Source organism: Pezoporus wallicus, unplaced genomic scaffold (genome assembly GCF_028554395.1).
Source record: "Pezoporus wallicus isolate ANWC-B61680 ecotype Strahan unplaced genomic scaffold, APGP_CSIRO_Pwel_v1 contig_420, whole genome shotgun sequence".
NCBI classification, from domain to species: domain Eukaryota; kingdom Metazoa; phylum Chordata; class Aves; order Psittaciformes; family Psittacidae; genus Pezoporus; species Pezoporus wallicus.
The window spans coordinates 1,637,118-1,648,963 of NW_026636658.1; the positions used below are offsets into that span (position 1 = coordinate 1,637,118).

General features: G+C 37.0%; 1 protein-coding gene across 1 annotated transcript; it reads right to left on the reverse strand.

Annotated features, from left to right (window-relative positions):
• Window positions 1-938: 938 nt before the first annotated feature.
• LOC130594911 (hypoxanthine-guanine phosphoribosyltransferase-like) lies at window positions 939-9,096 on the reverse strand. The gene is made up of 9 exons (XM_057401171.1): window positions 8,814-9,096; window positions 6,158-6,264; window positions 5,500-5,683; window positions 4,648-4,710; window positions 4,108-4,125; window positions 3,757-3,839; window positions 2,713-2,759; window positions 1,999-2,075; window positions 939-1,050 (listed from the first exon to the last, which is right to left on the reverse strand). The coding sequence occupies exons 1-9, from the start codon at window positions 8,829-8,831 to the stop codon at window positions 1,003-1,005; spliced, it is 645 nt and encodes a 214-aa protein (XP_057257154.1). The 5' UTR covers window positions 8,832-9,096; the 3' UTR covers window positions 939-1,002.
• Window positions 9,097-11,846: the final 2,750 nt, after the last annotated feature.

Consider the following 11,846-nt stretch of genomic DNA (forward strand, 5'->3'; position numbering starts at 1 on the left):
TTAAGGGATGGATGAAGTGAGAGGTTGCAGCCTGCAGCTGCCGGGGGACAACGGGAAGAGCCATGGCACACGTCTGGGAGCCCGACCACCTGCAGCCTGTAAGAGCTACAGGGCATCAAAAGACCCTCTCGGCTCAGTGCTCTTAATTTGCAGTGGAATAAAACCAAAACAAACCAAGGTCTTCGAGCTTATTTTAATCATTCAGTGCAAGTAGGAAACAGTGTCAGAGACTGCCTCCAGCTTGGTGCAGTTTCTGGGCAGTAAAATCGAGCTTCCAATTCTTGTTACAGATGCACAAGTAGCAGGAGTAGTTTCCTGCTGCATTGGTTTATCATCTAGTTTTAACTGCTGGTAATCGGTGTTACCTGCATTTAAAGGGCCACCACCATAGTACAATCAACATCGCATCCTGCAAAACCCAAGGCACAACACCCCAGTTACATGGAATGTACAAGAACTAATCTCAGTCTAGCTACCTTAGTGTTTATATTTTAGAATTTTTTTCTATGTTTACTCTTTTATTGCGTTAAGGTAAAGAGCCAACTGTGTTTTCCACTAGGTATGCACTTTGTACAGTTGACTTAATCTCAGGTCCTTAAATGCGTAATCGGCCTATTTGTTACAGAAAGAAATGTGTATATATTTACACACACAAGCTCACATTTAAAAATAAGTGCAGTTTATATACAGTATGCCTAATGTGTTACATCACGTAGTAAGTTAAAACCCAAACATAATGGCATACACATGTACATGTCCTGGCCGTGTCCCAATCTGCTGTGATTCCAGCAGACTATAACACCCATTTTATGGCTCTTGCTCTGTCGAGGTTTCACTGGAACTCGGACAAAACTGTTTCACTTTTAAACTGTTCTACATAATTATTATAAGAGAAAATATGTGGAATAATATCTTAAGAAAATGTAGTTCTTCAGTGAAAAGAGTGCAATTAGTAGATTACTTATTATTCAGACATTTTAGTGTTCCAGAAGACTGGTGTTATCAGATCTTATACTTCTCTTTGGCTTTCTCTTTCAGAATGCAGATGTGCTAAAAAAAATAAAAATAAAAATAATTTGAAAAAAGTAAAACTTTAGTCAATCTTTACCTTCAAAGGAAATGCAAGGATGTCTTTCAGTTGTATTTGTAGCATTGTAAGCAAAACACAGAATAGTAACCTTTGAGAGGTTGGTTGCAATTTACCACTTGCAGTAAAATGGAGGTGTTTAAATTACAGATGAGCTTGGAAGCAATACTTAGATTTGTATATTCTGAAGAGGTCAGGTCTGTTCAGTTATTGTATTCTTCATATCACTTTGCAATAGCGTCGATCCAATATGTGTCTTATTAAAAAGACTTTCAAGTGAAGAGCTTTTGCACTTAACCAGATGTAAGAAGGTACTTTTGAAAACTAAGGAGGAAAAAAAGATCAGCTATTTTTGTCAGTTATGGTCCTTCCAAGTCTGCTACTCAGTGCAGCTTAAGGAGAATGTAATGGAACAAAGGAAATAAAGATATTAATGGACATCTTACATATGATAGGAAAACCTTCATGCACAGTTCACACACAGCCATCTTAAAGAGCTGGCTAGAAAAGAGCAACACAGGATTTCAGTAAGACAGACAAACATCAGTATAAAGCCAAATTACAGGTTACTTTCTTTCCAGGTAGGGCTAGCAGATTGCATGCTGCCAGCCATCCTGGAGGACTCAGAACACTGTACAGCAGGGCTGGGCCACAAGACTTGTAGAGTAGATACAACCCTAACTATTCTATGATTCTATGATACATGGAAAGGTAAGGCATAACAAGTTCTGCATTTACGTTGAACTATCAGCTTGGCATGTTAGTAATGTTTTGCCCCTTTAGTGGAACTTTTTAATGAGATTTGAAGTTTTGGTAATGGTTGAGAAGTTCTGAGTGTAAGCTAATATTCTTGCTTGTTACCTGAGGTAACAGACATATGTAACAGTTGAGGCACACATGTATGTACTCACGTTTAGATCTCTGAAGTATTCATTGTAATCAAGTGCATATCCAACCACAAATTTATCTGGAATTTCAAAGCCTATGTCTGAAAGAAAATAGAATTATTTTTATACTGGGGTGGTGTAAATTGCTTTTAAGCACACAGTTTGTATTCAGCTCATGCTCTAGGTGCTTAATACCTAACAAATATCTTTCTGTCTAGGTACATTCATTTAAAATCAGAGCTGTAATTTGATGTCAAAAGTTAGAATCTGTACCATCCTCATCACTTAGTAATGCAATTAAAATGCTAAGAGAATGTGTTTTAAGAACAAAATAATTATTTAAAACCTACTTATGAAGTAGTCTTGGGAAAGGCAGACAAGGAGTGAGTAAAAGTAGTTGCCCTGAGAGTCTTCAGTTTGAAAACAAGGCAAGTTTAATGTAGAGTCAAAACAAATTCCTTGTAGGATCCAAGACAAACAATACAAATATAGTGGTTGGTTCTGTTTATGGTACCTGGTAACAAACAGCCAAACCCGTGCTCAGACCAATGGGGATAAAAAAAGGTGGTGGCCATGAAGTTTCAGCATGGGATAGCTGGTCATCCGTTTGGAAATTGTATGTATTTTCTCCCCATTTCTTTTGGCCTTCCTGAAATTTATATGCCAATTGTCAGACTTCCTACATGAAGTGAGATTATGAGACTGTATTTTGGACAACCAGAAAAACGCAATGCTTACAGTCTGGTCTGTAACCTGGATTTCTGTGTGTCCTTTTAATGAGCAGGCTGTAAGGCAAAGCCGAGAAGGTTATGTTTTTTAAAATATGTCTTGCTTTAAGAGGTATGCTTCACTTCTACCTCCCATCCCTATAAACTTCTATAATCATGCAGTTAAATTAAAACAATGAGACTGCAACAGGAAGAAGCAGTGTTCAGCCTTGTAACTGAGGAAGAAGTTAAGGCACTGGTCTAGGTTCAGTCTGAAGGTCCAAATTACTCCGTTGTTTTCTATTTAATTATGTTCCATTCTGTATCCAAAATCATGTAGCCATGTATCAGCAAACTAGACTAGCACAGGCAGGTAAGCATGTTCAAGTGGCATTTAGATTTTAGCAGGGAGGGAGGGAGAAGAGGACAAGCTATGGATTTCTTCCACAAAGTCATATCCATACTTGCTTTTCCTAAGCACTTCTGAACAAACTGAGGATCTCCTGGAGAGTCATTAGGAGAATCATAAATGGTACATCAAACAAGAAGTGTATTTTCAAAGTACTGTGATTACTTGACAGACAGGTCTATTCCCCAAGAATTCCTTCTAGAGACCATCTAAAAGCAGATCTAGAGTGCCACTTGAAGTAATCTTGCAAGTGCTGACAAACTCTTAGATTCTGAAAACCAGTATGACTGAGGATATTAAGGAAAATTCTGAGTGTTGTCATTCTAGTACTGAGGCAACTGAAGTGTTAGGAAACCTATGGAAAGAGCTGATTTTTTCAGACATAAGGAGGTAAGAAATGGAATCTATCACACTTTATGGACTATGCAAAAAGAGCCAGGAAACCATTTTTTATTCATTTTGAGAATGAAGGTGGTAGTAAATTTCCCGGTTTAATATATACTTAGTTTTTAGCTGCATAAAGATTGCCTTCTGCTTTTACTTCCCCCAAACTTCAGACTAAACAAAACCAAGCAAATACCCACCAGCATACACTGATTATTCACCTAAATGATTTTGCTCTATCTTACGTTACAATACATTATTAAGTGTCCATAACAATTATACCTTACAACTTTTACCATCTTTGGTTCATTGTCTTTTAGTTTTGAAAGTAGAGCTTTCATTGTTCTACCAGTCTCAATAATGTCCTGAAAGAGAGACAAAAACAAATTGCCCTCTGAGACTGAAAGAAAAACCCGGCTGTGAGTGGATTAATTTAAAGCCCCAAAACCAGTCAGCCACCCTGGCAGCAGAGTAACATAATAAATTGTTTGTTTATATGCAAAAGGTATTAACTTGCAAAACATGGGGGAAATGTGTTTTTCCCCACCATCCCTTCCTTCCCTCCTTCTCCCCCCCTTCCCTCCTTCTCCCCCCCTTCCCTCCTTCTCCCCCCCCCCTCACCCCAAGTCTTACCTCTACTACTAAAACATTCTGGAAATGATCATGTAGAGAGAGAAAAAAAAAAGAAAAAAGGTATTTACATGGCAAGTGAATTACAGAGTCAGCAGAAATTTGCACTACAAACCTCAGTTAACAGAGTTTTCAAAGGAGCTTGTCACTTTAACTACTTTGGTTATTTTAGTGCCTTCCAAATAGTCTTTCAGTTGGTATTTATGGAAGCATAAAATATCTTAAGAAAGCTGCCTATGTCAGGTTTTACATATTATTCTATGTATAGCAATAGCATTCTAGAACCATACTGCAAGAGTCAGTTTTAAGATGGTTCATTTCTAGGAGCTGTGGGATAAAATGGGGAATAGAAGCATTCAGTATTGATCATGTTAAGTTTGCACTGAGACCAGTGGGAATTACTCACTGTTTGAAAGGATGGCAATTTAAACCAGTGTTAAGTGGCTGCAAGTAACTAGTGTCAAATTTTAATAAAGATGGACTTACTGGAAGATACACAATAACTGTTCTTTCCCTTGTAAAAGCTGAATATGCTAATCATACCTTCCCATTTAGTGTACACAGTTCCTCGCCTACAATACTGATTTTTTCTGTAGGTGAATCATTCTAGAAGGAGAAAGAGCAGAGGGAAGACACATAAAACATTCTCAGAAGTGTTATTTTTTTATGTGTATGAATGGTATGTTGCTCTTGCATTTTGCCCATCAAATGACACTTGCAAATTTACACAGCACTCCTTCAAGTAAAACAGCTTTCAAGCATCTGAGAGCAAGCACAGATTTGTTTTATAATTCCATGAAGAATTTCTGGGATATTGTAAACTGTTATATTTAGCAAAGGATAACTTTTGATCAGTGCACAGAGTTGAAGTCTTCAAAAAAGGGAGAAGATAAAACAGAAAAAAATGGCATAAGTCATTGCTTTACAGTAGTTGGCTCAGGCCAACTACAGTTGGTTCAGGTAAAAGATACCTGTTCTCCACACACAGATTATGGAAACAAGGCTCCAATATTATCCATAGGAATAAAAAGTAATGCTGAGAGAGACAATAAGCAAGTCTGTGATGCTAAACTCTCCATACTCCCTCCCACCAAAGGGTGCCATGGTACAGACAGAGCAGAATCTGTGTGGAAACTGTTGGCTGGAGAGGAGGATGTTGGAAACTTGACCCTGGCTTTGTCATATTAAGTGTTCTACTATGTGTTCACTCCAGTGACTATACAATATTCATCTGGTCGTCGGGGCAGATCAGTAAATCAGCATGTAATAAATTGAGTTGCTTTGAACAGGATATATACATAAAGTCATTTTGAGGTGTACTTTTCATGTAAACTACCAGTATTCAGAATGTAAGTCTATAGGGAGTCTATTTCCAAAGAAAATAAAGTTGCTTACACAGTAGCTTTTTATTCTAACAAAATCCACAGTAATAGGCACAGATTTATCACCATTTTGATTTAGTGCTTTTATATGGTCCAGCAAATCAGCAAAGAATTTATAGCCTCCTTTAAGGACACAGAGTGCAACAATATGGTGGCTTCCCATATCTTGCATTATATCTCTAGCCAAGCGTTCTGTTCTGGAAGGGAAAAAAAAAAAAGAAAACAAAACAACGACCCCTCCTAAGTTTTATAAGACCTGTAAAGTGTTTTATATATCATGTTAGTTTGTCCATATGTTAAACAATGTCCATATTAAAATGTTGATCATGCAAATTGTGGCCATGCTAAGACATGGAAAAGCTAGTTACGTACTTCCAGTTCACAAGATGGTGCCTACCTATTCCACTTGTCATACTGCTGATTTAATCTATTTATCTAAAAAATGCAGAATATGAAAGCTTAAAGATATTTGAGATAAAATGGAAACTTAACTGGGATTGTAGAGGAATCCTCTAGAATGCCCTTTGTATTAAACTCCAGAATACAAGTAGTATAGCTGCAGGGTTTCCATGTTTCTCAGGACTATACAGGGTAGGACCTCAGTCTTATCATTTGGATGGAAATGAGTCACTGTCATTGCTATCACTATTTTTTGTTGTTTACCCTCATACCTGTCCAGGATGAGTCCATGAGGAATGAAGACTCTTTCTAAATCTTCTTCATAATGCTTAGGAATGCAAAATAGATTTTTGTTATAGCCACTTTCTTCATCTTTTATCTGCAAGTGAAAGGGAAATAGTTCTTAAAAGTAACAACTGAACCATACAGGAAAAAGCCTTTCAGTCTCTGATAATGATAAAAGACTCCTGTCCCCACACACCCCAATAATGTGTCAAAAGTGTATCTGAGAGCTTTTGAACTTTCTGATAGAACAGTTCACAATCTGTCTGATAATTCAGGAGCTAGTGTGCTTGTCTGAGATTTGAACAGCTACATAACTATTTTACCGCAGTCATAGTAAGAGAAATTCTCAACCATCATAAACTAATAAAAATGACCCCCAAAACCAAACCACCCTCTTGTATTCTCTTTTTCCCCTTCTGTGGAGCACAGCAGCTTGCTTGTGTGCTAGACAAGCAAAAATTAAAATTATGGCTCAAAGCTTCACTAGTGTGAAATAGGTGAGCTACACACTAGTTGCATTCAACAGAACTCAATACAGTGGCTCGTTAACAGCACAGAGCTGTGGACTTGGTAGTAATAGCTTAAAGTATTGCTAGCAAACAACACCTGCAAACTCTTTAGACAGATGACTTGGTTTTAGTTCTTTTTTTGGCATGTGGGAGATGAGCACATAGGTAGAAAGGAAAAATGAATGTAGGGAACAGGAATAGGTTATCACTTGCAAAACTTACAGCAGCCACAAAAATGAGATAACCAGTTACTGCCATTCATTTTTAACTTGGCCACAAATAGCTTACTTAATTTAAAGATAAATCTAAAGAGGCAGATGTTAACAAGAGTTGCAAAGAACAGATAATTGTAATACAAGGCAGTGTATATAGAATCTCATCCTGGCTGAGCTAGGGGTAATCTGCAAGTATTCAAAATTGATAGGCCTTGGTGTTCCAAGTTAAAATTACAGAGCAACCTTGCAGTTGAGCACTGTTTAGAATGTCAGCAACACTATTTTGCCTGGTTTAGTTACTATTCATGGTTGAAGTCAGCGAAGTGAAAGCTTAGTTGATTGATTATTTTAAATTAAGCCTGTGCTTTATTCAGCTTGGAAAAGATATGGGCAGTTACACTGGTGTCAGCTGTAGATCAGGCTAGACAGTAGCATCTATGAACAGGCTTTTATACAGTGCAGAGCTGGTTATTATTGTTGGAGTATTGGCCAGTTTGAAATGGGCTAATTTCTGCCTGTGTGAGGTTGCTAGTGGTGACAGACAGAAAACACATACAGGATATGGGGTTCTGTCAACATGAAGCTGTGACAGTGGGACATAATTAGAAGCATTGGTCAAAGTGACAAGATGGCGCTTATTTGTTTATTTGGAACATAAAAGCATAATTTTCATTTGGAGTACAGAAAAAGCACATTTAAGGATAGTCACTGACATGATAAACAGTTTAAAAAGTGCTGTAAGGTGAGTTGTTTATTTTGTCATTTTGTTGTTCTGGTTTTGTTTTTTTTTGTTTGTTTTTTTTTTTTGTGTGTGTGTGTGTTTTGTTTTGTTTTTTTTTAACAAGAGTCCCCATCTCTACTGCATTCTGCATAACTGCAGCTGAAATATAATGACTGTGCCACCTGTGAATTGAGCAGTTTTTCTTTCGCCAAGTCATGATACTGATTGCCATATTTAATGGGTATCAGCTTTACAATTTGCTTTTGCAGCTATGAATTGGTCTTTCATCTGCACAGCGAGGTAAAGTTCAGCCTTGTTGATGAATTTCACTTCCTGCTGCATTTGATGAGAGGCAATACAACTGGCTCAGCTCGAGTGAGTGATGAGCTTTGTCCATGTTAATGTAACTATTGAACAAAGCTGATCTTGATGCATATAGGTGTGTGTAGTGATTACTGCTTTTAGGTACTCTGACAATGCAGTTTAGTACCTTCTGCTTGGCTAACAACTATGCTCATTGAGATTATTTTGCACAATGTCTGCCACATTAATATCTTGTTTGTTGCTATGTGTGAAACATTTTTAAGTTCTGCTGAAAGGTTCATGAACAGAACCTAAAGGATTGCATCAATTTGAGCTCCACATCACCATAGCAACATCCTGCATATGCCTTATAGGCTCATAAAAGCATTTGTATTGTGGCACATGCTAAATAATACAGCAGAACTGCATTATAATAGAGCAATCTACTAAACTATTACACAAAGCCGTTAAATTTTTAAATCATGAGCTTATAAGGTGAAGAATCAATTGTTTAATTTAGATTCGGTCTCATCTGTTGTTCATTTACTGATGTAGTTTTCTGAGTTTAAGGAGGAAAAAAAACCAACCCAACAGCAATTTTGTACACTAAAGAGACTCATAAATAAGTATTGTTTCATCAGCACTGAAGGAAAGAATATGAGTATAGGTATATTAATGTCAAATTAATAGTATCATGAGTTTGTAAAAAAATGTAGTCTATTAATATGCCTCTGTTCTGAAAGCCATTTTTTCTCGTGATTAGATATAAGAAACAAGGCCTTTCATTAGTCAGTATTTCTAATGTTCTAGTATTTTGCTGAAGCTAATTTCTTACCTCATGCCCAAAGCTCCCTTCAATTAAGTAGGCAAATACGAGTGCAATATGTTGTCTTACCTGCAGTCCACAAGCCATAATCTTTCTTTGAACTATGGTACTGGAGAATGAGTTGGTACTGTCACTGCAGTTTATCTTGCTCTATTTTCATCTTGGAGTCAAATCATGACCTGCTTCTCAAAGGTCAAAACTGCCATCCTTCCTACATGAAGCATTACTTCTTTCTGCTAATGCACTGACATCACAATCCTAGGTTCTTACTTAATCAGATTAATCAGAGATAAAATAGGCATGAGCCCTGCTATGACCAATCACAGAAAAGGTATGGGGAACAAGAGAGATGCAAAAGGGAAGCTCATGAATCAAATTAGTAGGAAGGGCTAGGTAGGGTAGGGTTTTTCTAATTGAAAACACAAACTGGATAATGAGTTATAGCAGACGGTAATTACGTGGTATATGTGCACAAGGTAATTTTACATATCAGTTTCTTTATTATATCTGCACATCCATTGTTGTGATAAAGCCCACAGCTTTTTAAACCTAAGATGTGCTAAGTTGCTGAAAAAAAACAAAATCAGTATTTGAATAAACAAAGCCATGCTTTTAAAGATGACCTGAAGCAGGGAAGTCTGGAGCTGTTGAGACATTCTGAACCCTGTCTGACATTCTTCCAGGCCATCGTTTCATAAGATGAAGGGGTGATAGTTTGAGTAACATGCTTCACATCATTTAAAATCAAATCTCACTGACATACACTGTAATCTGATTAGGGTACCAAACTGTACTATTATCTGGGATTAACATGAAGGTTTTAGATTTCTAAAAATTAATCCTACTAACAAAATGAGCTAAAGCCAGCTTGCATGCAACGTTACAGAATGTTCTTACCAGGTTGGGTACATTTTATTAATTCATCAAGTATTGTGTTTTCTTGGGGAGAGGGCATATTTATGAAGGAAGATTTTTCTTTTTTCTTTGTAGTCTTATGGATGCTCTTCAAATTGTGTTTGATAACACTTGGTAACACAGATATGCTCTTCCAGGTGGATTAATGGGCATATCCACAACTTTCAGTGATACATTAAATAGTGGTACTATTTGGAAACTACTAATGCCTTGAGGCTACTTGGCTTCTGTTTCATGCAGTTAGCAACACTTTCCTTCTACAAATTCCCACTGTATTCCCTACCTTACACGTGTGAGCTCCCTATCCTGTGAAAAGCCTTGCTTTTCTAATTCCTAGTGTAACACAGTCCTTTCTAGCTGGGAGTAAATTGTGTTCAAAAACCTGGAGAATTTCCTCAACAAAATCCTGCTTTGAAAGGAAACATTAACAAAACCCATACATGTAAAGAGCAATGGCTTGAGCAGATACTCTCCATTATTCTCAGAAGCCAAAATGAAGGCGAACAACAGCACTGCTGGGGAACTCATGCAAACATGCATTGCCTTTGTAAGTGTTTGTGGAGAAAAGTAAGAGAAAAGGGGGGAATCTCAGACTAGTTTGTGTGTTTTCTCTCTCCTGAGCTTTTCAACCCAGAGTAATTTAAATTTAGCTATGCTGAAAGGATGTTGGAGCTCTAGAGAGCCCTGAATGGATGATGCCATGGTAGAATACTAAGTGTAGCAGTATTGCTCATACAGATTGCCCATATATCACACCTACAACTTTAGATTACTAGTTCTAGGATTTGAACTTTTTTTTTCCCAATTACAGGCAAAAAAGACATATCTAGATTTCATATTTGTTGATTCTCCTGTAATTTTCCACATTTAAACAGAATTTAGTGTAGTTTTGCTAAGATCAATAGTATGTGTGAGATTAGTTGTTTAAACCTCTTTTTAATGAAGGGGCTAATTATTGGTACTATCTCAGTTTGCAGTTTCCAACAGCCTAACTGAGCTGAGTTACTGAAATTAGAGTGAAGAAATAAATATTGTGTGCATATCTGATATGATCTGTAGCACCCAATTTAGCTCTGCCCTTTTGTTAAATGCTCTGTTCTCTATATTATGATTTTTTTTGTGCACTTGATCTCTGTATAGCAAAACCTTGACTGAAGATCATACATCCTAGGCAGCCTTAAAATATTCTCCAGTGTAATATGGTTATTAGACCACCTCTTTTGTGTAAATTACTTTTATAAATCTTTGAAGTCTTTACTGCAGGGAAGTTTGATTTTACATTACTCATATTTTTATATACACTGGACCTTGCAAAGCTTTGTCTCCTTTAGGCACTGTAGTGTTTGATCTCATTTGAACTGTGTCCAGTTCTAAAGTCCCGTTTAACTCTGTTTCAGAAAAAGGTTGCAGAAAATCCCTCCCACTGACTTTATTTCTGAGTTTTTGCTGCACTGGGAGTATTGTCTGAGCTACAAATAAGTGCCAACTTTTTTACTAGAATCCATGTTTAGAAAGAGCAGAAGAATTTCATTTATAAGTGGTACATGCATATATATGCATGTATTATATAATTATAGTATTATTACGTTTTCTTAGCAAGTACTGATTTCTCTTTAGAGAAACTGACAACAAAAGAAACTGTTGTGATATTGCTTTGTGATGTGGGCGTCTGTTCAGCTGGAATGAGATTCCTGTAATTGAACTGGGAAAATAAGTGTATTCTACTAAAATCCCCATAGACGTAAAGTGTCAGACAGGCCACCATGTAGCCTCCAAAACTTTATGAAAGGATTCATGAGAAAAAGTCAACAGCCCACCAGGGAGAAAAAAGAGCAGATTTTAGAACTCTGGGAGACTTGGAATAGAAAAGTTTAGTGTTGGGAAGAATATATGCTTTCATTAAACTTTAAGCTCCTTCAAGAAGCCTCTGCTTACTCTATCTAAAACTCAGAAAACTACTTCCCAAATAATATTTGATTTAGGATTCTCAGTAAATTCCACAGAACTATAATAGTAGCCACATACCACTATCAGCTGGCAAGTACTTGAAAATCCAGTAAATGTGTTAGTGGTCTCAATTAGTGGGCTGAGATTTGCATTATGAAAGTTACTGCTACAGTGACTATTTTTATTGTCCCATTCTGAAGGAAGAACAATTCACAGGTGAAAAGTTCATGCTAAGAGAGC

Coding starts and splice junctions, on each gene's coding strand:
- LOC130594911 (XM_057401171.1), bottom strand. Junction 5,684..6,157: donor CATGGACTCATCCTGGACAG/GTATGAGGGTAA, acceptor TTTCCCTTCCAG/AACAGAACGCTTGGCTAGAG. Junction 4,711..5,499: donor TTAGAATAAAAAGCTACTGT/GTAAGCAACTTT, acceptor TTCTCCTTCTAG/AATGATTCACCTACAGAAAA.